This window comes from Ammodytes marinus (genome assembly GCF_949987685.1).
Source record: "Ammodytes marinus genome assembly, chromosome: 8".
Taxonomy (NCBI): Eukaryota; Metazoa; Chordata; class Actinopteri; order Uranoscopiformes; family Ammodytidae; genus Ammodytes; species Ammodytes marinus.
In genome coordinates, this window is record NC_137212.1 from 28,497,409 (window position 1) to 28,524,453 (window position 27,045).

Here is a 27,045-nt window from a genome sequence, read left to right on the forward strand (position 1 = left end):
ATAAGAGTTTGGAATAATAGCCTAATAAAATATTTTTTTTTAAAAAGGGCTAGATTTTTTTATTTATGCTGTAGTTTTTTATGCTATAAAGTTCCATTGCATTATTATTTTTCATGACTTTGAGGGATAAGAAAGAAACGAGTAATGAAATACGCTTTCACATAAATTGTTAATTCCAGACGGAGTCACTGGGGAGAGTTCCAGCGGCCTTGTTACTGTAAAATGTAGTCTTCATGTTTTTTTCATGACATTTTCTGTGGAATTCTGATCAGTTTTGAACCACAGCATGAGGAGAAATAACTTACAAAGACGAAAGAAAGTGAAGATGGATAACTACTGTTACTTTCGGGAGTCCAAAAATACAGTCTAAATGACTCTAGACGCTGATTGGATAGAAATGAGTAAAACTGTGCCCGATTGGCTGTGAGTGTGGGTATCACGACACGCTGTTTCTTTTCATTATTTGCTTGTGAGTCCTCTTCGCACGATACTGTCTTTGGCATATATTACATGCGTGTAAGCAAGCATACACACTACATTCGTGAAAAAAATGGCAGCTGACGAATAGAGAAAAAAGTGTGTGGATCCTCGCTCGGAAAAAAGACGGAACTTGTAAGTTTATCCTTCAGACTAAATCATTTAGACTTCGCGGAGAGTGTCGGGTGAAGCTACACGACCCGGGCTGCGTGTGGTTGTCCTCGGTAATGTGGAAGAAAAACAGTTCTCAGAGGGTTAACGTAAACGCTAAGGTTAGCCAACCTAGTTATTAGCCAGCAGTGTCAACATTGGGTCCAGACTATCACCTGGAGCCGCATAGCTTTAATGTTACACACCAGGAACTGCTTTTATTTATATGTATAAAGTACATTGTTGTTACACATTCCTCGGCATTTAGCTAGTTTGTTAACAAGTTAACATAAGAAGGCTGATGTGAGGTGACATAAACAGTCAGCTAACAGTTAACGTTGGTAGGTAGGTAGCAGGAGTAGGTGGGAGAAATACTGGAAAAGTGAGCACATCATTTCAAGGAAAAAATTTCATTAAGTTATAGCAAGTGAATAGGTGCTGTCGGCAGCTAATAACCAAACCTTAAATGTAGCTTTAACGATATGTTGACTCGTCGAGCGGTAACGTTAGCCTCATTAAAACAGTTATCCAAAATGGCCTAATTTTCCCGTCACTGTTAATGAGTTAGCCCTGTGTTTTTACTGTAGGTGGTCACTTGACGTTGAAGACACGAATTTACTGATTTACACCTCAAGATTAAAGAGCAACGCTAATTCTCAAGCGTCTCGCTCATGAAGTTAGTCAAGTCAGTTTTATTTATGCAACCTACTGTCAATAACAATTAGCGTGAGGGCTTTACAGTCTGCATGGCATTCGGATGAGGAACAACTCCCCCAAAACAACTCAATTTAACGGGGAAAAGTTGGAGAAACCTCGGGGAAGAGTAAAATAAAAGTGTTCCCACAGACATAGATGTCGTTTGCACAAAAAATTAATAAAAACACAAGATTGTCAAGTTTCCATGACAAACAATAGGTTGTAAAACATGTAGGGCCTATCAATAATGTGGGAGCACGAAGACGTAGGTGACATATCGGCATTTCTCTACACTGTGGATGGAATGTACACTCAAGTTAAATCAAGGTTCACATGGGCTTTCCCATTACTACACCGCAGGCGTGTCATCACAGTGTTGAAAACCTCCACGTTACTATACATACAGGCTTCCTGTCTCTGTGGGAGTGTCCCATTACTGGCATACCACACTTCTGGACGTGAAAGAGCAAGGTTCTCATGTGTTATTACTAAACTATGTGAAAAAGAAACCCTACTGGATCCCTCTGTTTTCCCCCTTGCTGACAGCAGCACCTGTCTGATGCAACTGGATTTCACTGCTATTTATGCTTCCAAATGTATCCAAATGATAGACAGATTCAGTATCAAGTCACTTAAAGGAATACTTCACCAATACGGAACCGGCGTTCTATCATTATAAAATAACTATTATTATATAATGAATGAGGTTTTTCTTCCCTCAGTCCTCCCTTAGTCTTCCCTTGGCCCAGCTGTCCTGTTAATCCTAACCCTTACTGTGATGTCACAAGAAGGAAACTGCAGGGTTAGACAGTGAGACCATAAAACACTCTTTCTGCCTTTTCTCAGGCTAAGATGATCCGATTTAATTTTTTTTGCACATTTACACTAAATAGGATCTCCGAGTTCAATACACCTTCATATTCCAACCGGTGAAGTAGGCCTTTAAGAAATGTTGTTGCAGTAGTGTTTTTCACGCCGAAAAGCAAGTAACACAAGCGACTAAACATAGCAAACAACCATATTGTTATTCAAATACACTTGTTAAGTGCATTTTCGATGTGTCAAAGTTAATTAATCCATTATGTTGTTTATCAGTGTTGGATCTTCTTACATTTTGAGATAAGCTGCTGTTCTGTGTTTTAAGTCACATCGTAAATGTTATTTTTTGGACAGTTTGTCAGACTTTTTTCGCATCATCCTGAAATTGACTGTTTTTTTTTGCTGTTTTCTGATATGTCATTTACTAAGCAGGGATAATACAATTGAGAGATTAACTGAAAGTGAACCTAATTCTCACAAACACTGTAACACACATGTTGTATTCATTGAATTTGAAAGCCCATGTTGTTTTCTATTGAGAATCTAATGCATGCCATTATAATTGACTGTGCCACTGCCTTATATACAGCATCAACAAACGAATGAATCTCTTTGGAACTAGTTTGTATGTGCTGCATTTAATTCAGATTATTTTCACCCTCTTGATATTTTTTAGAACGCAACGACAAAGGCAAAGAAGACATACTACTCGGTCACCATTGGTCGCCATCTTAGAAGTGTCACAATTGGCCATCGGTCACCATGGGGAAAACTCAGCTAAAAGGCAAGGAGATGAACTTATATGTTTGATTAAAAAACAGTGTTCATTATTCAGTTTGTTGTTTTTTGGCCTGAATTTTAAAAAAAAGTAGATAAGCTCACTGCTTTGCCACCTGCATCTTTGTGAAGGGGTTTTATTGAACACATTTAGTAATGAAGCGATGTCAACCTCTCTAGCTAGCAATCATGTCATTACTTTGCCATTACTCCCAATTTAATTCTAATTAAAGGTCCTGCTGCTTGCCCACACAGGTGTTTTCATTATATTCTGTCTGATTATAGACAAAGTGCTAAGGTTGATGCTGGGGTCTTTCCCCGTGTCCTCAGAATATATGGAATAATGATAAAAGGAGTGTTTGCTCCATCACTGCCTTGGAGAGCTCAATAAGTTATCCCCCCCCCTGTGTGTGGGCATGTAGGGGCTTTATAATGTGACAACATGCAGCTTCATTTGGGTCACTGATTGCTTTCGAGAGGTTTCTGAAGGAGTTACAAAGACGGCTAATTAGATATTTTTGTGTCATCCACTGAAACTGCTCTCTCAGGGATTCAGCGCAGTATTTCACAAATTGGTTTCACTCATTTGAAAGAATGTGTGTGTGTTCCCCAGACATTCATGTTTATTACCAGTATTCAACCTCCTATTTCTGAATCGTGTTTGAAATGTACAACTATGATCATTTATGTTTTGAAAAAGGGCTTTGACCTGCATGACGTAATGTTTGGGAAGAAGAAACTTAACATAAAAATACATTGAAGCTATATTGTATTTTGACCTGTACATTTTCTTTTGTATTTTCAAACATTTATAGTTTTTTGTTATCATCTTTCTCATGTTTACTAGATGTGAAAGATGGCAAAAAAGAGAAACTGGGAAGGACAGTTCCACCAACAGGCACAACCCCTGCAACAACTAAAGGTGGACTTCTTAATTGCTTTATTAGCTGTGCATGTATGGAGGTTATGTTATCAGAAGAGCCTTATAGTCATTTGAAGCTGTAATTTAAAAAAAATAAATAAATTGACAGCATTTTTAGAGAGCCTCACTCTTTTATTATTTAAGGAATACTCTTCATGTAACTAGCTACTACACAGAAATGGGCTTAGAAAAGGTCCAGAATTGTGGACTAACCTTAACATTCAGCTAACTGTGTGACATTCTCCTCAATAATTTATATATTGTATTAGACATGGGTTTTTTTCACAGTCGAATCATTTAATTTTCCTTTTTAGATGCTTTCATCTGGGAAGAATATCTGAAAGAGACATCGTCTTTACCAGCTCCACCTGCCTGTTTCCGCCAGGTATGTCCTCCTGGATTTTTTTGCAAGATAGATCTAATCCTTGAATTAAAATGTACATTTGAACTAAGTTGTTAAACATGTGGTCTTTCCTGCACAGCAGTTAATCACTTTAACTAGGACTTTAGGGAAGACAGAAATTTGGACTTAAAATGTAGTAAATCTTGATTAATTTGGACTGTAAGATAATAACTACCGTAATTTTCGGACTATAAGCCGCAACATTTTCCCCATTTTTCGACCCTGTTATTACACAGCACAGTATATGTTCTGTAGCTACTATGGATGGGCGTTAGTAATCGAGCACTGGAGTACTCCTCGTTTCAAATGAACTCGATTGGTGGATTAAAATGTTATATACGTGTACAAAACGGCACAAAACGGATAAAATAAAGTTGAACAAAATTAAATATTTTTATGCAAGTGCAATATACTGAGCGTTGTGTCAAACAGCAACTGCAAATAACTGCCACCTCTGTGCCACCGCAGCGCAGGCTGTGTTCTCCAGAGCACCGCGGAGCTGAACACGGTCTCTCCTTTCTTCTCCAGAACATTTTCAGGAATATAACTGTCCAATTATTTCAAAGCAGATGATAAAGTTACGTTTATAAAAAGGGGAGATGACACCTGTTACTCTCAGTTAGTAATGAGCAGACTCCAGGACAGGTGAGCATGCAAGGTGCTCTCCGCTTGGAAAGAAAAGTAAAGAAGAAGCAAGGCTTACTTTAGGCACATTCGCTCCGAGCCAACAACAGTTAAGAAGCCTTAACTATGGAATATGGGGATGAGATTCAAAAACCGACCGGTGTAACGTTACGTTAATGAGGAATTAGTCGCGGTAATTATTCACGGACACGGAGTGAGCATTACGCGGTTGGATATACTAAGTCTACTGCCTGGTGAGTTATTTATATGTTTTTAAATTGTAGGACAATCATTTGATATTATTTGCTGCCCTTCTTATTTTAAATGGTGACTTAGGCTATTTTTTTTTTGTTACAACTACAGCCCATGCTTTTTTTCTCTTTTTTTCTCCCCATCGCAGACCTACTCGATCGGTTTAAATTGTGGCCCGTCTATTTAATTACTTTCAGTGAGGAAAAGGTGTTTTAAAGTTGTGGAAAAAAATCCTTAATATCATATGGCAACTGTGACTGTTTGACATAAGCATTGAGCGCTTTATTCTGGTGAACCGTTATTCTGCAGACAGATGCGTTGCGTTCTAAAAATAGAAAAAAGTTTAACGAGGAATCGATTGATCCTTGAGGAATGCAAGCGATCACTCGAGTAGTGAAAACACTCATGCCCATCCCTAGTAGCTACTATTGCTCTAAATGGTAACACCTGAATACGTTATGCAAATATGCAACTTGTTTGTTTAATAAATGGGAGCTTCCTCAAGCACCCATCTCTTTCCCGACAATCCCCTCTGTGCACGAACTCTTACATAATGGTAATTAAACATTATAACACCTGAGGCTTATAGTCCAGTGCGGTTTATAGTGCGGAAAATACGGTATTCATAATTAACAGTTAGATGACATTATCTAAATCTCCCTGGAGCTAGAACTCGTTAGGAAATGAAGTGTTCAGTGTATGTGAGCAGTTTTTAAAGTGGCAGCATTTTATGGAACTTTACTTAATATCTGCAGGCCAGAGTCCCACCCTCCAATGACTTCAAGGTGGGAATGAAGCTGGAAGCCCACGACCCACGCAACTCCTCTTCCGTCTGCATTGCCACGGTGATGGGTCTGACCGGGGTCCGCCTGCGTCTGCGCCTCGATGGCAGTGACAACAGCAACGACTTCTGGAGACTGGTGGACTCGTCTGACATACAGCCCATCGGCACCTGTGAGAAGACTGGAGACATGCTGCAGCCCCCGCTGGGTAAGACAAGGCATTGATGCTGTCAATTATAGTTCAAGGAAGAATCTTAATCTTCACTCATTAGTTTCGTGATTATCAACAAACGAAAGAACAAATAATCCACAATGTGCAGATTTTATTTAAAAAAAAAAAGACTCGTTCCAGTCACTACACCCTGTCTTTGAACTGCCACTGCAGGGTTACGGAACTAAGCAATAAGAGAGGAAATGGTAAACTGGTCAAATGTGAGAAACTGTAAAAGCTTAGAATATTGTTTTAATTTTAAGATTATTTATGGGCATGTTTGCTTTATTAGACAGCATTGGGGCAGAGAGGGGAATGACATGCAGAGAAGACCCGGGCCGACTCGAACCCGGGTCTGCTGCGCCGATGACCGAGCCTCATGGGTTGGGCGCTCTAACCACTACACCTTGAGCGCCTCCATAAAAGCTTAGAATCTTACATGAAAATGGAAATGTAGTATATCTTGATTCATTTGGACTGTAAGATAATGACTATGTACTAAAAGCTGTTTGTGTGTGATAGGCTGGTTAGAAACATTGAACTGTGGGACCACAGTTGGACTTAGTAAGTCATCTGAAAAACATTCTGTAATAGGCAAGAATTGCTCGCTTCACTACAGTAAGCACAGTATTTAACTACTGATTCCACCTTTAACAAAGGCTTTGTAACAATAAGACAACCAGTTCAATTGGTTTGTTAACAACCTGTATAAGCATATCTCCTAAAAAAATATGCATTGTACACTTTGCCTCTAGGATTCCGGATGAATGCCTCGTCATGGCCCATGTTTCTGTTGAGAACCCTGAATGGAGCAGAGATGGCTCCGGCTATAGCCTTTAAGAAGGTATGTGCTGCTTCAAAAAGGGAATGAAAGTTTATATAAGACTGTTTCAGTTATTGCAATGACTGAGCATGCTCATATTCCAGGAACCTCTGAGGCCCGTCCAGAACAACTTCAAGCCAGGCATGAAGCTAGAGGCTGTGGACAAGAAGAACCCCTACCTCATCTGCCCTGCCACCATCGGGGAGGTGAAGGGGGACGAGGTCTTTATCATGTTCGACGGCTGGCGCGGGGCCTTCGATTACTGGTGCAAGTTTGACTCCCGGGACATCTTCCCAGTGGGCTGGTGCCTGCTCACCAAACACAGCCTCCAGGCACCAGGCAACAGTGGTAAGGCTTACCCTCTAGGTGGCAGTACAATACAAGCAGCTCTGCTAGGATGGAAGATTGCTTCTTGTGATCATTGTTTCATTCATAGTCATTACCAACACAATGAACATTAGTCATCTGTTGTCTGTTGCAGTGAGTCTGGCACAGTGAAATATACAGTGTCTAATCTTTAACAGGTGCTGGACAAACCAAAAAAAGAGAGCATGGATTCTGCCTCTTGATCTAATAAACCCACATTAACACATCTCCACCGCAGGAGGACATTTTAAAGTCTGAATGGAAAAGATATTGAATGGGAAGAGGCAAGCACACAGATTATTAAGTAGATACAAATCAAATGAAAGAATGCTATGATGGCTGTGGTTTCTCCAGATCAAACAGGGCTTTGTAATGCTTCTGCAGCTGGATTGGTCCTGTTGTTTTTTCTGTATAGAAAGTTGTCCGAGTCAGTGATACCCCGATGGACCCATTTGTACGGGGCCTTGAAATATATGCAGAATAATGGTCTTTTCTTTAGCCTAACTCTAGAATAATTTTTCTAACCTAGGCTATACCAGTCATGTTTCCCTAACTAAAACATAATGATCAAAGACTGTATGATAGCGACACATTAGATCTTCTCACTTAAACGTTAGATGAAAAGGCAACAAAGCATCCTAACAGCTTAAACGGTAAAAGTTTGCCACGATGTGTAAAACCGACTTATTTTTGTGTTATTTTTATTATTCCTAAGTAGCCAAAATGTGGGGAAAAACAATGTCTTTGAATGTGTTTTATATTATACATGAGCCCTCGGAACATGAAAAGGTTGGGAACCCCTGTGACAGCATCGTAAACAAAGCTAGAAAGTATAAGGGAAATTGTTTTCATTCAGTTTCAGTAAATGGAATTTAACAATTGTCTTTAAAGGTGCAGTGTGTAATATGACATCATCAAGTAAGTTCTAGAAAGTTCTAGAATGCAACACTCCCTGGGTAACCCCACCCCTTTAGAATAATAACAGAAGCTACAGTGGCCTTCAAGGACAAGAACAATTCTACATTTTAAACATTGCACCTGATGACATTCCAACTATGACACTTCCAAAATGGCGGTGACAAGGCCTTGGTCCAAAGTTTGGAGAAATATGGACATATATGAGACCCATTCTAAGGAAAAAAATTATAATTCTAAAAAAAAAAATCTGCTATTATGCACTAAATTAAACGTACTTATGGATATTATAATTATTTTCTACAAAATCTGCCAGGAAATAAAACCCCAAATTCTACACACTGCAGGTTTAAACTAGAAAAAGTCAATTTTCTAAGTTTACTAAGCCCTGGATAGATAAGGATTTCTCTTCTCTCGTGTCCCCGTAATGGCTGCACTTTGAAGAAAAGTTTGGTAGCTTAGTAACAAGTTTAATGTGGTGTTTTCAACTCTGTCCTCATGATTAAATGCTGCTACATTCAGACATTCAGAGGCAACAGTCGTTAATAGACATGCTGTGTTTTGCATGTGAAACTCTGCAGATACTCTGTGTGTGTGTGTGTGCGTGTGTGTGTGTGTATGCGTGCGTGTGTGTGAGTAGGAGTGGAACAGGCAGAATAGCACATGGGAGGGAGGGAGGATTTATGTTCTTCACATCATACCTGTTTACATGGAAAAATATATTTACATAAAAGCTGCTCAGTCACGTCTCTGAGCTGCGTTTGTACTGTATACAAGACTGTCACAAAACACATGAAAACTTCCACCCAGCTGCAGCCACACCCACATCTTTTTAAATGTACCTGCCCATGTACAAGCTTTAATACAGCCTTTAAAGGTTGGGAGGGGATATGAAAAAACACACACACACACACACACACACACACACACACACACACACACACCCTTTCCACACTCCCTTTCTCTCTACTCCTCTCCCATCGGACACTACTCTGTCTTCTCCCACCCCTCTGCCGGTATGGCCTTTTGTTTTGAGCAACTGTTGCGTTTTGGAGGAGGATTTATTGTCTGACTTGTCTGTGTGGGGATGGTTGGAGAGCCTTGAGTAAACATAGGAACAGAGAAATATTTCCTAGCCGAGTGGGCTGTTTTTGCTGCCTCGTGTGGCTGTGTGTCAGCGTACATGTTATTCCCTCTCAGCTAACGGTGAGCTACATTTTCTGTTGGCATTTATTTATGTCGTTGTAGCATTGCGTATTATTCTGTATGATTTATGTAGTTTTATTATGTTGTAGTATTTCCTGCAAACTGTTGTAATCAATCTTTATAAATGGCTACTTTTCTGCATACATTAGGAAAATGATACATATAGCTCTTTTTATGCTTTCTCAATTTCTAGACTATGTTACTCAGCCTGATAAAGGCATTGTAGTTCTTTAAAAGTTGACAGCGTTCTTGTGGTTGTTGCAATTCCATGCAAATTAGGGACATTATCATTTAAATGCTTAGGAAGTACCACCATTTTGAAGTTATTAATATCTGTCATGGTCGTCTGCTGTATTCACAGTTACCCTGCCAAAGAGCCTGCACACCCTCCCGGCATCGCCCTCCAAGCCCAACAGGCGTTCCATGCCGTCCCCCTACAGACTCCCTAACCCCCTGCCCCCTCTGCCTGTCAGGAAGGGGGTCAGAGGCCGCCGGCCCAAGAGCGAGACCCTGGCTCTGCTCAAAGCCGTGGCAGAGGCAGCAGCAGCACAAAACGGAGCCACACCCGAAGTCACACAGCTGCTCCCCCGGCCCCACAAGAAGAGAGGCCCCAAACCTGGAAGCAAGGTAAAACACTGAGATATTTAAACATCTGATCAAACTCATTTTGTATAAATGTGTGTCTCTAAATGAAAGTGTATTTTTCAGAGAAAGTCCAAGTTTCTACAAAGCCCAGCACAGCTGCCCAGCATCCAGGTTCCCCAAGAAAGCTCCGCCAGCCTCAGCTCAGTGGTCTCAACAGGTAAGGACTAACGGTGGCTTGCTTCATACTGTAAATGGCACTTTTCTATTACATTGTACCAGCTGTACTAAACTCTATTCCACTGGACTTTGGTGTCTGGTACTATTTATGGAGGTCATTTTCCACTAGATAATACAATAGGATAGTACCCCATGGTAGTACAGCCTGTGTGTAGCTGCTCATTCTGTGTCGCCCTGTCCAGCTCGCGCTGGATTTTTTGTCGGCCAGCAAAGTGAGGAATGGCTGTACCTCGTTGAGTGGCCGTTGTTGTGCAGGATGCCATTTTTGAAATAAAGTAGAAAAAAACTGCCAGCTCCAAAACTGCCACAGCTACAGTTGCTTGGCTGTTTTTTTGTTCATGATAGGGTGCCAGCAATGGATGACATGAAGATCTCTGACTAATCACCATTTAGTACCTGCTACCTTCTTTTTCTTGGAACGTCTACGGAGTAGTTACCACAGAAGTAGTTACCATGTACTTTTACAAAGTGGATAACCACAAAAAGTAGAGTCCATACCAAGTAATGGAAAAGAGCCCTAAGTTAAGAGTTATTGCATATTTTGCACTGAATTAAAGTTTGATAAGTAGATCTCATTTGTTCACTGTGTTTCCTGTGTGTGTGTGTGTGTGTGTGTGTATGTGTGTGTGTGTGTGTGTGTGTGTGTGTGTGTGTGTGTGTGTGTGTGTGTGCGGGTGCGCTGTTCCAGTGTGTGTGTATGTGAATAAGCACGGCAACTGTGGTTCCCACCTGAACAGGAAGCAGATGCAGCGTCTCCCGGACCACTTTGGCCCGGGGCCGGTGAATGGCGTGCTCCAGCAGGTGGTCCAGTCATGTATAGACTGTGCCTACCAGCCCAAAGTCCTGCTCAGTGCTCTGCAGAACCATTCAGGAGGAGGAGAGGTGGTCAGAGGTAGGCTCACAAACAACACGCTAGCTATCAGAAGGTGTTGTGTTACTAGAAGCATCTGAGTAGAATAATGGACTCGTTACATGGTAGCCAAGGTTTCTTTTGTTGTGGTAGGACCAATAACACATGTTTGTCCCATTTCCCAGTGCGAGCAGACGGTGGAGTTTGTGTGGTCAAACTCCCAGCAGCCTCCAGTGCTTCCTTTGTGCTGCGCTTCCTGGAGACCGTGTGTCGTCACTTGCAATGTGACAACCTCTTCAGCAGCCAGCCGTTCAGCCACTACACTGCTTATGACAGGACCAAGTCAGGTAAACTTCACTGCTCTGTCAGGGCAAACACTATTGTCATTACTGCTACAGCCCAATACGGCCTTGGCTTCTTAGTCATAAATCCTAATCCTGACCTAGTGTTGTTCTTTGTTTGTGTGTTTCAGTGAAAGAGGAGGCGTTAGAAGCTCCGTCTCTGGCTCGGGCCAGTAAACGGAGTCTCTCTGGAGTCTCCCCGCCGTACGCTGCCCCCCTGTCACCTAAACATCTACGCACCGAAGCCCATCCTTCAGAAGGTACTGCTCACCTTTGCACATGTGTTTTGTTATACACTCTGTACTCTGATAGAATCTTTTTGTTACACTTTCTCAATACTCTCCTCGTGCGCTTATTTTAATGTATGAGGTCGTACTTCCAAAACTGGACATTTAACAGAAGAACTTTTGATTTTAAGACAAACTTTTTGTGCATCTTTTAAAAATGTACGCTGCTTCCAATTACCAGCTGTTGTGCTATCCGATGTCAGTTATTTGCCTCGTATTTGTAACCATAAATTCATTGTGTCAAAAATGGTGTTATATTTCATAAATAAGGACTTCAATTTACAACAAAAATTATCCATTCAAAAAAAGATCCTCCTAAGGTAAAATCTCACTACCCAATGTCACAGATCTCTGCTGTTTTTAGATTCATCTTGGTAGTTCAGTGGAGCCAAGAATACCACCAAAAGTTTAAAAAGTCTTATTTTTGTTTGATAATGCTAACACCTCTCACTTGGTTACTGTAACGTTTCTTATCTCAGTTTGGCAACAAATGCGTCCAACTCATCCAAACTATTGTGCTGACTGATCATTTAAACTCTGACTGGGCTCCATGCACTTACTTGACATTGTCCTTTAACTTCCAAAGTCCTTACTGACCTAGCATCACATTCGCTGCCATCTTACAGTCTGCAGCCATTCCCTAGGATAATTGGCTGCAGCATACCTGTTCATCTCAAGACCAGTTCTATGGTGGTCAAGCTACAACAATAGAACTTTTCCTGACGCAATTCACATTTTAGATCTCTGCTCCTGTATTCAATAGAGAGGCTGTCTTAATGTATTTTATTTGACGGTTTTTTTCTCCCCCTTTGGCTGACCAAGAGTTTGTGTTTTGTAATCCGCCAAACTGCTTAACCCTGATATACTTAAGTGTATCCATCTTTGGCACTAAAAGCAGTGTTGATATAAATTGTGTATGTCGCTGGATTAGTCCTGTTAATGGTTGTATAGTAATAAGAAGATATTGAGAGGGATACAGGTCATGGTTATTTGTTCCATATTTCCTCCTGATTTGTTGCAGACCACAGTATATTTGTACACTGATCTAATGCCTGCACAACAAAGTGAAGGAGACATCCACATGCACTCCTATAAGTCATCTTTATGACACGTTCAACATTGGTTGGGCTTTTCTTTGAACTGTACATGGACTGAAATTGTTCCCAGACTTTGGTGACTGCTCCCTCTAGGTCCTATCAGTTGAATGTGAATGCTGTCTATAAATCTAAGTTCTGTTTATGACCAATTCCCCATCCCAAAGGCAGATAGTGTGCAGTAGAATAGAATGGCGTTTGACTGTCGCTTGTGTTTTTTTGTCTCCTCCAGCAGAGACCCTGCCCTACGAAGAGAATGGCCTACTAAAGGAGCAGCGCTACATGGACTCAGCCTCCAACTCCATGACCCCTCGGCCCCAGACAGCCCGCAGCACCTCAGAGTACCACTCCCAGGCAGCCAGCAGCCTCTACCACCGAGGCAGTGCCACCCCCATGCGCCGCCTGTCCTGTAACCCCGCAGAGCTCGGCTCCTCGCAGCCTCTCAGACGAGTCGAAGGTACAGTAAGAATCTGTGCATGTGTGTGTGTGTAAATGCTCACTTCACGCCGTCACATGCTTAAAGGTGGAGTCAGCAATTCCGGAGAACGCTTGTTGTCAAAATCACTTTTTGTCAATATCAGTGAATAGCTCCTCAAGATCTGCTAGCTGTCCGTTCTGTGTGTTACTACTCAGCCTAGGGTCTGCAAACGGGCATGTTGTTAGCTACAGTGGGCCCCCTTTGTTCATATTACCTTTGTTTACACACCAGTTTAAAGTTTACATGTATTGAAACCACATTTTATTTCAGTGCCAAGTATGGACAGGTAGCCGACCGTGAGGAGATATTCACTGATTTTGACAACAAGCGGTTTCCAGAATCACTGACTCCACCTTTAATATGTCTGCTCTGCTTTGGCAGCAGCCAGCTCCACCACAGGTCCTGAAGCTTCAGAGCGAGAGAGTCGGCCGCTGCCCAGTAAAAACCCCTCCTCCTGGTCCATTGAAGAGGTGATGCAGTTTGTTAGAGACGCTGACCCCACAGCATTGGCTCCACATGCTGAACTATTCAGGAAACACGTAAGTTAACACTAGCGCTTCTATGCATAGGCTCTGTGAGTGAAGCTAAAAGGTTGTGTGTATAATAGCTAGCCACAGTAGATCTCTCAACAGGTGTTCTTGAACCTCCTACGAGGAACTTTTAAATTTAACAATTTCACTCTGATGATCATAAATGACCTGTAAAAGCAAGACCGGCAGTGAAATATATAGTAGTGTGTGTGTGTGTGTGTGTGTATATATATATATTATTATATAGTAGTTATTATGAATGCCTTGGGTACCATTTCCCTGGAACACCAATACAACGATTAACGGCAGGCAGAACGGAACATCCTGTTTTTTATGAACTGTACCAAATCAAAGTATAATCTGCTTCACCATTGTCATAGCATTATTTATCTTAAATAGTCACATATAAATACATTACCTAGTTGTGACGCATCTTCAGTCTCTCTTAATGGACGTATGCTCTCTCTTCCTAAACGAATGCATGTGCTTCAGCGCTGGTGTCGTCAAAACACTTCCACTTTTAACCAAAGTAGCCATTGGAATCAACAAAAACTCTAAAGTTCCTCCTAGCTACTTTCAATAAATGAGTGGTATTCTTTGTTTCCACAGGAGATTGACGGTAAAGCTCTGATGCTGCTACGGAGCGACATGATCATGAAGTACATGGGTCTGAAACTAGGCCCTGCACTGAAGTTATGCCATCACATAGAGAGGCTGAAACAAGGCAAACTGTAACAGGAGCCAGGCAGAGCCATGAGCAATAAGCCCCAAACAGAGCCAGCACTGGGACACTTGGGCTACATGTTACTCTGAGACTCCACCTGGAGAGACTGACTACATGTTACATCCTCCTCCTGACTTCTGGAGTGGAGACAGTGTGCCCTGCATCGCTGACACATTACCTCATCCCCGCATCCGTGAACAGAAAAGCTGTTCAGGTTCCGACAGATGACCACTCCTTGACTTTATGAAATCCCAAAGGAAAAAGTTTCCCTGTAGTGTTTACATTGCATAGCACATGCGCACACATGGACACTTGTTTGTTTTTTTACGGAGATGAAATCTTTTGATCCTGGTTTTGGATCCCCAAAGATGGAGAATGTTTCTTCTTATATAAAGGCTTTTAATATTGTTGAATTTCCATTTACTAGGGAAGGGTTGGTATACTGTAGTAAAAAAAAATAAGAAAAAGAAACATACAAAAAAAAAATCAGATGTTCTTCCTCATGCTCTTCAAATTTCTCTCTGGTGTGTGCTGTTGATTATCTGTTTTCACTCTTCGAATGTATGCCTCAAGTATGGGTATACCATGGGGGGTATACCATGGGGGGTATACCCGCCCGCCTGCCCGAAGAATGCCAATGACGGTGCAGTCTATTTGCTTCACATATTTTTCCGGAATCATTTGGTCAGCATCATGTTGTATTCTGACACCGTTGATTTAAACCTGGCCTTCACCACCAGTGTCCTACATGCTCACTGTCTGCTGCGTGACATGTGGCGTGTTCTTGTGTCTTAGCGGGCCCTCCGTTGCCTCACACTGGTCCCCACACTGTTCTCATCAACGGCCGTTTGACTCAGAAGTTGCAGGCTTCTCCGTTTCAATGGGCTGATTGTAAAGGAAGTGCATATAGGACATGTCCAAGGGCTTTCTATGGTTAGTTTCTGATAATAAGTTTCTGTAATATTTTATTAGTCATAATCATTTAAGCTTGTCGGTCTGCCTGTGACATCAGTGTTGTCACTTTGGACCGCTCCAATCACTGTTAACAATGAAAACAGATATGTACAGTTTTATGGGTTTAACCATGAATATCAGCGACAGAATGTACATTTTGTAGAAATGTAATATTTTAAGGAAATCATATACATAAGTTAGAAATGTGAAGATAAAGGGGGATGGAGACGTGGCGAATATTTCACAGTGGATTCCGTTCCGCTTTTTTACAGCGCTTTTAGTTTGTTGAAATACTCCCAGTAATAGACTCTGCCTTGCTTTACCTATGACATCTCTCAGGTCGATGTGGTCTTTGTTAGTACAAGCTTTTTGTAGCATACTGTTTATAATATACTTAACAGAATTTTTCCTGTTATTCTCTGATTCCCCGATTTAAAAAATATTTGTGCCATATGATATTCGACACAGGATCGAAGTGATGTTGGGTTTCCCTCTTGCATCTTCTTATGAGTACTTGAAAAATGTTTTGCAAAAAGTCACTTGTCCATTATGTCACACCAGATAAACAATGTGTGTTTATTATGTTGTGTATTTCTTTTCTTTTTTTTATAAACTTACCAAAAACAAAATGATGTCCATGTGTTGTTACTTATTACAGCAAATTATTTAGACTGATCAATTATTTTCAGAGGGGAAGAAAAATAATTATTTGATTTCATGATTTTTATCTTCTAAAACAAATAAGTGATTTATGTCATTCAGGACATAGGTTGTCCAGTTTCTAAGATTTTTTTTGCACAATAACAGTGAAGAGGACAGAGAACAAGACAAAGTCCAGAATTTCCATTATATAGGTCACATCAGTCTGTGACGTTTGTTTTGAAATGCTTCAGAAATAAGCCAGGCCATGCTTGTTGATTTATGCCGGGAAATGTTGGACAAAACATGTCAGAGACTTTGAAAACAAAGGCAAATTATTGTTTGTAAAACTCCCAGCAGGTGTTCCAGCATTCTCAATTTAAAATACTTTTACCATGGATACACTGGATAACAGAAAGCTTTAGCTGCTTTTGAACCAAATTGTAAAGCACTTGAGTGGTTAAATGTCTCAGTTGTATACATTTGATGTTACATGAGAATGATGAGTCATTTTTGTGACATCAGTAGACTTTAAGCTGAAATCTGTTTTGTACCATGGTTACATCACTGACAGTTGATGCAGCGTGTGTGCTGAATGTATTGTAAACATCCCTTGTTTAACACATAGCATCCAGACACTGCAGTCTCCTCCACTGCAGAGTGTTGAAGCACTGAACCAGCTTACTTCAAAGTCCTGTACTAAGGTTAAGGTTTCCTAACTGGCTAATGGGTGTCATAGGATGAAGCATATCTGTTTCTTATGACCAGTTTCATCCTTTAAAGAAACTGACAAATTTGATATAAAAATAATAGAACGTTGTCAAGAAAAATAAGTCAGACACACATTTCAGACAATTTCCATTGAAGCCAACATTTAACGTGTTTCTTTACTGACATGAAAATAACAGTTTTGGAAACAAAATGTGCTTCAGGAGAGTTACAAAGTAAACAGTTTTTTTTTTTATATCCACTCACACTTTGTCTCCTAAATGACCTCGCAGTATATATACAGATTGTATAAATAATAGTGGTACAAATAATAAATTAGGGTGAAATCTTGTACCGCTAAAATGATCAGTTCAAACAACTCAACGAAACAGACGGTCATACAAATTTAAAGTCAGCTGTGATGTAACGGTGCATATCTAGGTATATTCCATGCCTCATTTGTTCTTGGCCTGTTAATTCACAGATTTAATGAATGATTTAATCACAAAGGGGTAACACAGTTTTTTTTTCATTTTTCAATAGAACATGTAGTACCACCCTGTAATGCTTTCAACTAAACTATGACAAAGTGCACTCCATAAGATGAAGTAACTGACACTCAACATTCACAACTCTGGTCATAACCATGGGACTGTTGAATACCATGCTCCACAAACCAATAAAGCAGCTGATGTTGCTGCAGTGGGAGTCTTATCAATACCGAGTCTCATAAAAGACCACGAACACACTAAACAAATACAACCAGTCTTTTCTCTCACTGGAGCCAAGAAAATGGACAGTATTTCTTCTTAAATGTGGCTGGTCCCCTTCACATTTTCAGCTGATTGAAGAGGTGAAATCAATATTCATACTTCATGATGTCTTAATGGAAACAGCAGTGTTAGCTCATTTATTCGCTTCTGCTATGAGGTGTTTTATCTGCTTAGGCTTTTATGTTGAAGCATTGCCAAGTAAAAAATTCAGCCAGCAACAAAAATAGCTATTTCCAGAAACACTTTCCTCATATTTGGACAGGAAAGTTCAGTATAAATGTGAAAACAATTAAGACATCCATTTTTCCTCTCGCTGTTAAGCAAAATAAGAATGTCTTCTGTCGCAACCGACAGCTGTTGCCAAAATGCATTTTTATGAAATTGAGGGCATTGGACTTGCCAAGTCATTATTAGCCCGTCATGTTAATCAGAGGAGAATCCTCGCTCCAGTGAGCTACTGATGGCTATGGGAATTTCCGAGGATGAGACATCTTTTAAGTCTCAGTCACGTCCTGCCAGCACAGAGCGGTCTGCTCTGAACAGGAACTATCAGGTTGTTTAGGTCTTCAGTGCACTCCAATAAAAATGACATGTGGAAACAAAACCATCATCCAAAAATGGAACCCATTTGTCTCTGCTGTAATTATAAAGTCAGGACATATCCGACAACATCTCCATTTCATAAAAAATCACACAGAGAGCCTGTTAAGCTGCCATTCACAGACACATTTCTGCTCCAGTATAACAACACTGTAGAGTTCAATTCTGAAAAGTGGAAACTGTTTCTGTAACTAGTGTGTCTCACCGTCACAAACACATTCATGAGCCACAGTTGAAGCAGCATTTGAGAGCATACTTTGATTGGACGAGTAAGAGTATGAGTTTGTTTACCAAATGTCCCCACATGTGTTTTATGTTACACGCTCTGGAGGGACTACCAGAGAGCGGCGCAGCAATTAATCCCCCTCTGCTGAGCACTTTCACTTCCTGGGGAGCAGCGTTGCAAGTCTCTGCTTCTTAATGGGCAGGAAATGGATCTCTTGTGGGCTGACCTTCTTCAGTTTGATGGCTCTGTTCTTAGGGAGCTTTTTAAGTGAGTTGTTGGGGTCGTGCTGCTCGCCCTGGGACGCCACCGACGGCACTCCGTAGAGCTGCTGCAGCGACGCCCCCTGGCTGCCGTCCCTCTTGATGGAAAAGTTCTTGGTTGAGACTCCTGAGAGGCCTTTGATCTTTCCACAGAGGATAGCAGGGATGGCGTCCTTCACCGAGACAATGACCTTGGCCGTCTGCGAGGTCCTGACTATTTCCAGGTTTCCTGCTCCGCTGAGAGACACCTCCTGACTGCGACTACTAGACCCACCAGCACTGCTGTCAACCACCCACTTATGCTGCTGGCTGAACTCCAGGGAAGCCAGACTGCCCAGGATTTTGGAATCTAAACTCTGAGTGCATTCAACGCCCAGAGACAAAGCAGCACCACTAGTATCTTTACCAGAGTGGAAAGGTAGCTCTCTGCTGGACTGAACACACTTTCTCCTCACAGCGGGCACTGACAGGTCGAGCACACTGTCCTGCTGTGGACTGGGATATTCCTGTTTCAGTTCTACCGGACACGCCCTGACAGAAAGGTCCAGAGCTTGTCCGTCCTCTAGGCCAGGTGAAGATGGGGACACATTCTGAGGCTGGAATGATGGCACGCATCTGCTTGAAGACAACAACGGAGAGGTAGTATCTTTTGAAGAAGTCTGAGTGCTTCTACTCACAGTGCAAACTGCTTTTGGCATGTTCCCCTTTGAGTCCTCGGTGTGAACGATGGGGACAGGGATGGGTAGGGGGATGGGCAGAGGCACTGGCAGCGGGATGATGACAGGGTAGGGGACTAGCAGCGTGGCAGGAGGGACTAACGGGGCCAGAGGGGAAGAGTAGGGAGGAGGGAGGGGAGGGAGTGGGAAGAAGCTAGAACCTGCTGACTGACATGGGGATGAACCTGCCTGGGAAGGGAAGAGATCCTGTAAGAAGGCAGCAAACGCAGGATTCTGCAGCAGTGAGAGCAGGTTAGCGTCCTGCGTCTGTCCTGCTGACTTCTGGTCAGCTGTAGGTAAAGCAAAGGTCAGAGGGTTCTGACACAAGATGCTGTTCTGGAGCTGAGGGCAGTTAGTATTCTGAGGAATTACAGAAGGGTTCATGTGTTGGAGGACCTGCTGATCCAAGACCAGGGGGAGTGAAACAGGGCTTTGGCTTGTTATCAAGTACGGTGCTGCCCCCATTTGGCCAAGCTGAGGCCCGGCTGCTCCCGCCATCTGGAGGTGGATGGGCAGCATCAGTGGGCTCTCTCCCAGGCACACTGGGTGTAGTACAGTGGTGGCCACTTTGAGCGCCACACTGCCTGGAGATTCAGCTGTGGGACTCACCACTGACGGTACAGGAGGCTCCACCAAGTTGGATAGCCCCCCTTTGCTCAGTCCAGCCCCGCTGCTGCCACAGGAATCAGCAGGAACCAGTGGATGTTCTCCATCCTCCACTTTACTGGGGCTTTCTCCTCCTCCCACCTTGGTGCTGCACACGTCAGTCTGGGACTGTGTCATGGTTACGGACACATGGTCACTCCCCTCCATAGTTCAGTTTGAAGAGTCAGCCCAAATCCTCATCAAATGCTAGTGACAGGTCTCATCCATTACTGTTCTGGGCAGCGCTGAAACACAAGAGGACAGTCGTTTAAAAAATGTCCTATAATGTGGAAAATCTTACACATGTCTAATGTGTAAGATTTAATCTGTTCAGTGTTGCAGAATTGACTCTGGACAATCATCATTTTGTGTCTAATAAAGCTCAGAGAGGATTATCAGGCATGTGTTTAATATTTAGCATTTTGGCTCTCAGAATTCAGGATCACAGCAGAATATTTCTTGAATTAAGATTCAAATAAATGACTAAAGGCATAAAAGACAGCACTTTGTTCAACTTCTCCTTGTCAACGGTCAAAGTACAGCAGCACAACGTGCAAGGAAAATGAATTTAAGTGTCAGGTTAAAAGAGGACACGGTAAATATTAATAATTAAGATAGAAATTGGGGGACGTGCTTAAGGATCGAAACAGCAGTGGCTAAAATGTCCTGACTTCTTGTCTTTTGTGCGAGTATAGCTCCAAATAGCTTCCTACGTTTCCCATAATGCAACCCACCCTGCCTGATAAATGACAATATCTTTGAAACTCCACACCTGTAGTTTGTAAAACTGTTTGTACTCCACAACCTGCTCAAGTTTGAAAGCCTGAGGAGTAGTCCCCGTTAAACTGACACTGAAGTGTTAAATCGGTGAAGTGGACCTTTAAATAATGTCCAACTCACTGGCCCGGTTCCTACACATGAACTCAGTGGAGGCAACTTTGTGCTCCCACTGTGGGAAAACTATACTGGACCATTAACATGCATTACTGCACAAGGCTGAGAGAGAATGAGGGGAGTTTGCCGTTCCTTATATATCATCAAATATCAGCGGGTAGTAAGTAACCGGGTTAGAGCAGAGCCATTGTAATCTAAGACAGGAAATTGAGACTAAAGCTGCCTGTTGTTTGAACCAGAACCCAATTATCCCCAGCTGTTACTGTCAGCAACGTAAAGGGAAACAGAGACGCTGCAATATGGATGCAATGACACTTTTCTTCATATATGGATCATGTTAAGCATTTTGAATTAAACCTGCTTGTTGCCAAGATGGATTTGTAGGCCTATTATTCTTCCCTCTATCTTCATCAAGCAGGATAACATATGTAATCAACTAATAACAATGGTAAGAAGTTCATTTTTAAAAGAAGTGTTAATTATTGTAAATCATTAAAGTAATATGTTAAGCAAAATGCCACACATTTCCTGTTTCAAGCTTCTCAAATGTGACCCTTGATGGTTTGATTTGTCCACCTCTTTGACCAAGCAGGTCAGGGGAAGAGGTCACCTCGATCTCTGGGAGACTGTAATGCCCATTTGTAACTATTTTCGGACATTTTGTTGACCACACGTAAATAATTGAATTGATAATGAAAGTCATTCTGAGTGGAATCAAACGAAAACATATCAGGTGTTTCTTCTTCACTTGAAACCCCTAAAACCTGCTCTTAGGGAGAGGTGCAAGACAATCCTCACTCCATTATGCTGCTTCTTCATCAGTCTTCATCTCTCTTTTCTTCCCCTCCTCCACTCTTCTCTCTTGGTCTAGGTCTCCAGTGGAGGAAGTTAAGCTTCGGGATAAGCAGCTGAAGTCACGGAGGCTTTTCGTTTGGGAGACCGGCGGAGACCCCCGAGCTACAAAGTCTGATATAGAAAACCTCAGTCTGGTCTGGGTGTATCTATCATTAGTTATGACTCTTTTATAAGCCTACTGTGTCTAGGCGTTCCTCTTCTCTACATGACACTTCCACACAACACATGTCCCTCCTGCACTGGGCTGTCAACCCTCATCCATCTGCATTGTGACCATCCCTCGGGTCAGGTGCATGGAGATACAATGCATCCGATGTCAGCGCGGTTAAATATTCATGCGGATGGGAGAGCCAACGATAACGTGTTCAGATCTCGGAAAGGGGAACACTTTAAACAACCTGACACGTTACAACTAACCATGTCACGGGCTCTAAATTTAAAAAACTTGAAACGCACATGCAGTTCCAATTTTTTTCTGGCAAAAAGGCGTGACACTTCTCTTCCTGGACAGCCTTCATGTGGTGTTGGGTTGCCTCAGTGAACAGCGAGGAGGGCTCTATCCCCCCAGGCTGGCTTTATATTGTTCTGTAGCATAGACGGGACATTGTAATGTGGCTCTCATGGATTAAACAGAGGATTGTACGGCCAGACGCTCGGCCGGTAACCTTGTCCATGTTTGGCACATTTATGGGAAAGGTCTGGGAAGGGCGTGCACCTCGGGAATACACACACACACACACACACACACACACACACACACACACACACACACACACACACACACACACACACACACACACCTAAAGATTCCTTTAAGAACCCAATATACTACTGTATAAAGCTGAATGAACTAAAAGGTCCTTATGCATGCAATAGACTTGTGTACCACACATGCTGCTTTGTCTTTGTAGGAGAGACTCATCCTGCAGGTAATGGGATCAAACGGTAGACAAAAGGACAAACACTTGACACGAGATTCCAAGCGAAGACATGGGCTGTATCATTTCCTCAAATACATACTGCTTGCAAACAGCTTCTTGTATTTCTATTCTATAGTACTTCACTATTTGTATTCCTCTTTCTAAAAAGAAAAGACATTCCAGGGAGTTTGCAGCGAGACATTTCCTGCTTGATAACATGGTCACGAGGTCCGTGACACGACGAAGCCTCTCTGACCGATATCAAAGAAGTCTTTCTTGGTTAAAACTCCCCTACTGTCATGGACTGGGATAGTTTGGGCCCCAACCCAGATAATATACTGAGTTTATTCCTCCCTGTTTACTTGTTTTATGAGAAAAGAGTTGAAAAGGTGTTGGAGAGCAGCATTAGATCAGGTGACCTGACGGCGACCACTAATCACCACCGGGCCGCTGACATGTAGCTGTAGGTCTCTCCTGCTCCGGCACACTGCTCCGACCTCCCTTCACTTGAATCATGTGTGAACAATGTCTAACCCTCCCGACAAGCAGCAGAAGAGGGAAAAGTTTAACCAGCAATGTCTAGAGCCAGCCAAAGTACACAGAGAGAGCATGTTCATCTTTGCTTTTTTTTCCAGTTACGTTATCTGACTGTGACTTTGCTTTGTCTCCGTGTTATCACAGAGAGGGAAGGTCAAAGAGAGATGTCGCCACTCTTAAAATTCTTGCAGATGTGCCAGAAGAAGTCAGCGAAATCTATGTCTCTACTTGTCCCTCCTTGGCTTTAAGTTAAAAGAGACTTAAAGGTCACATAAAAAGGATCATTTTTAAGGATCAAAATTGAAATGTGGGTTTCTTTCTGCATGGTTTCCACTGAGCAGCACAGTTCAGCACGGTACCACTAGATCTGGCTTGCGTTTCCACTGCTAAACGTACCCTTACCTGGTAGGTGGGGTTAATAGCTATGGTCAGAGTATACACAGTCTATGGGTAAGAGGCGTTGAACGGCGCTGGCTACGGCAGCTATACGCTACTATCGTGACACTTGCCTGAAGAGGAAAAATGCCACAGAATAAACAAAATGCTGATGGCTGACATTTTTCTCTGAACACTGCGGTTTATCTCTCAATCAATGGACTGCAGTGTGTAGCTCCACCCTTTTTGGGACCCTTTGGGATGGCTTGGTCCGCCCCAACCAAAGGGCTCGACTATGACTTGATAACGCTGAGAAGTCTGAATGGAGGTTTTGAAGGTGGAAAAAAAAAGAGAGAGTTTTTGTTCGGGGGATTTTGCATTATAGGTGACCCTTAAGTTTACAAGATGAATGACTACCATGTCCTCTGGCAAAATCTAACACCATATTAAAGCACACCAGCAGTATATAAGGTGTGAGAGAGCCAACCTTATTTCCACGAGCAGCTTTAGGTGGATCTAATCCTAAACCCAGCTTGTTAACAGAGTCCAGCTTTACTTCATACAGTCTGTAGATGTGTTTGTTCAAAACAATGAGCTAATGTGAGACAGAAGGAACAAACACAAAGACCTGCGATCCTGTTGGATGATGATGACTGTGCAGTGGTGGGGTGGTGTGTGTGTGTGTGTGTGTGTGTATGTGTGTGTGTCTTGGGGGGGGGGGGGTGTTCCTGATAAGACCAGCCACACCATCCAATGCGGTTTGTAAACTCCCACCTCATCTGTAAGAGCTTTGTGTTCACTCGCCAGTAACAGCTAATTGAGTAAATAGGCAAGAAGAGACCTGAGAGGGAGCCAAATGAAATCCCTCCCCTGTCCCTGGTACTGTAATGATTTCCACATTTCCCTTTCTCTCTCTCTCTCTCTCTCTTTCTCTCTCTCTCTCTCTTTCTCTCTCTCTCTCTCTCATTGATGGAATGTATGCCTTGCTAAGTAAACAGCGGGGAGAAGACAACAACGCCTTGGCTTGCAGTTGCATTAAAGAACGGCACCGTGGTCCCAATACATTACAAGAGTTCTCTGCTAATAGTAGTTTTTTCCCCTTTTTTCATGGGTTTTGATTTAGGTATCAGACCAGTGTGGGGAACAAAGCACCAGGGAATGTATGGACGGAGCATGGGCTGGTGATCTAAAGGTCATCGCCCCTCAACACCCCTCCGCTCCGATGGCCAATTACATCTCATTAGCGAGACGCATGGAGCCTCATCACGAGCTTCACATCTCTTTAGGCCGACGCAAGCTGCTCTCACATGGATGCAGATTTCCTTTTCATTCAGCTGGTTGTCCCCCCCCCCCCCCCCCAGCTGAGGTCCTAAATCCCACAGTAATAGTCCAAATGTCATGAATAATTCAACACCTCCTGATTAATACAGTTTTAATAATCATTGTTGCGTAACAACAAGTTACAAGTCACTGGTTTATCTAATAATTCCTTGAGAATTGTTATGTAAATTAACTATTGCACTCATTAGCAAATAGGTGATTGGACGAGGCACACTTAGGCTGATATACATATTTACAGAACACAATTTCCTTATACAAAAGCTGAACAGCTGTATTGGAAATTAGTATTACAAAAATGTCCACATTATATATGTTGATGTTTCAGTGATGTGAGTATGTCTGTTCTATTGTATTGTGCTTTGAGGATTTCTGGATTGTCTGGCGTGTTTCGTTTTTGAACCTCAGCTGTGAAGAGCAAGTAGGCCTACCCTTGGCTATGCTACAGAAAACAAATTCCACTAATGGCTATCTATCTATCTATCTATCTATCTATCTATCTATCTATCTATCTATCTATCTATCTATCTATCTATCTATCTATCTATCTATCTATCTATCTATCTATCTATCTATCTATCTATCTATCTATCATTAAGATACATGAGGGTGTAATAGACCTACCTTGGTATTTCTGACTGGGCACCAATATAATGAAACGCACCATTAAAAGACCAAGCTGTTAAAGCAGGCAGTTACAGTCCGACACTGCTGGGTTCATCTGAGGATATTGTCCCTATTTCTTCCCCGGTGACATTTTTATTTCCAACAGACCGTTACCGTCCTCCAGCCAGACGCTGAGGCCGGTCACTGGTGTGTCTGGTCCCTCGCGGCTCGCCATGAGAGGCAGGGAGGCTGTGCGCACGTCTCCACCACACATCACACGGCAACAACATGACGGGCTGAGGGCGCGTGACGCTCTGTTGCCATAAAGACAGAATATATGGCAGATAAAAGAGGTCCTCGCGCTTATTCATAGCCTCTTATGACGAAAGTTCCCGTTCAACTGGCGTCTATTAAAAAAAAGAAAAGAAAACGAGCCCGAGCTGACAGACAGCCGCACAAGCTAGCTGCGCAAACCGCCTCTGGATAATAAAAAAATATGCTTAAAAACGTTTTAAAACTGATAACTTGCCTCGAGCTAAAATAATAAGACACGTGCTGATGTTCAAAGCAATTCACGTTTTCGCGTGTACGCGACGTACACATCATAAAAGCCATGGCTCACCCTGTTTCATCCCCTCCTTTAATATAATTATCCCTTTAAATTACAGTTTTGCTACAAAGAACAACATTTACTGACCTTTCAAGCAATGGAGCGCGTTAACAGCTTTCCAAACCCGCCGCCCTTTACCAATTGCCAATGAAATGACCCTTTAAACTGTAAAATAAATGGATGAGGCTTCTATTTATCTCCTCATTGCGGTCCGTCGTAGCGACTCCAGACTGAAGCTGCGCACGCAGCACAGCCAGCGGCCCTCCCTCCTCCCTTCTTCACTGGGACAAAATTCATCAAAAATGAATTAATCAAGAAAAAAACAGGATACATAATATTAATCACCACAATGTAGGTAATCTCAAAATATAAAAAATGAATGCAATAAAAAAATCCATAGGCCTATAGTTACGAAAAATGTCGGTCTGCATTTTACCCCCAAAACAATTCCACCGAGTTTCATGAAAAAATAAAAAGGCAATTTGGTGCTGATTATGAGGAAACGAAGGCAATGTATATTTAATTGGTACACTTCCAATTAATTAAATCAATTTAATTGCTCTCAATCCAGACAGGCCATGGTTCTCAACCTGAGGGTTGCGACCCCACAAGGGCTCGCAAGTTAATTTTTCCTTTTCAAGATCTCAAGAAAGAAAAGTGAAATTTGCCTACACGCATGTACATCAACATACAAGTTAGCCTATGGTTTCCACTAATACATTGACAATCCATCAATATTTATTTGGGTTTAATTGAGATTTTCATTTATATATAATACATAAACATTTGAATTTTGGGTGTTGCAGACATGGAGAGAGTATTTTATTGTCTGACTTTAAA

General features: G+C 42.1%; 2 protein-coding genes across 3 annotated transcripts; one reads left to right on the plus strand and one right to left on the minus strand.

Moving 5' to 3' along the window:
• Positions 1-544: 544 nt before the first annotated feature.
• Positions 545-16,073, plus strand: LOC307254542 (sex comb on midleg-like protein 2). Of its 2 annotated transcripts, none has more exons than XM_080032968.1 (15): positions 545-612; positions 2,819-2,926; positions 3,767-3,841; positions 4,156-4,226; positions 5,876-6,110; positions 6,869-6,957; positions 7,041-7,284; positions 9,785-10,050; positions 10,132-10,225; positions 10,934-11,137; positions 11,281-11,442; positions 11,568-11,696; positions 13,050-13,274; positions 13,677-13,834; positions 14,435-16,073. In XM_080032968.1, the coding sequence occupies exons 2-15, from the start codon at positions 2,905-2,907 to the stop codon at positions 14,558-14,560; spliced, it is 2,100 nt and encodes a 699-aa protein (XP_079889094.1). In that variant the 5' UTR covers positions 545-612; positions 2,819-2,904; the 3' UTR covers positions 14,561-16,073. The 2 variants fall into 2 exon arrangements, with proteins under 2 accessions (XP_079889094.1, XP_079889095.1); XM_080032969.1 differs by having other exon boundaries at positions 13,680-13,834.
• A 1,940-nt stretch (positions 16,074-18,013) lies between these two features.
• Positions 18,014-26,396, minus strand: rai2 (retinoic acid induced 2). Its single transcript, XM_080033236.1, has 2 exons — positions 26,293-26,396; positions 18,014-20,315 (listed from the first exon to the last, which is right to left on the minus strand). Exon 2 carries the CDS (start codon positions 20,236-20,238, stop codon positions 18,604-18,606), a length of 1,635 nt encoding a protein of 544 aa, XP_079889362.1. The 5' UTR covers positions 20,239-20,315; positions 26,293-26,396; the 3' UTR covers positions 18,014-18,603.
• Positions 26,397-27,045: the final 649 nt, after the last annotated feature.

Bases quoted from the DNA above. Each gene is read 5' to 3' on its own strand.
- LOC307254542 (XM_080032968.1), top strand. From the start codon at position 2,905: ATGGGGAAAACTCAGCTAAAAG. The intron at 6,958-7,040 runs GTATGTGCTGCT...CTCATATTCCAG, and splicing joins CGGCTATAGCCTTTAAGAAG to GAACCTCTGAGGCCCGTCCA. The intron at 11,138-11,280 runs GTAGGCTCACAA...CCCATTTCCCAG, and splicing joins AGGAGGAGAGGTGGTCAGAG to TGCGAGCAGACGGTGGAGTT.
- rai2 (XM_080033236.1), bottom strand. From the start codon at position 20,238: ATGGAGGGGAGTGACCATGTGTCCGTAACCATGACACAGTCCCAGACT.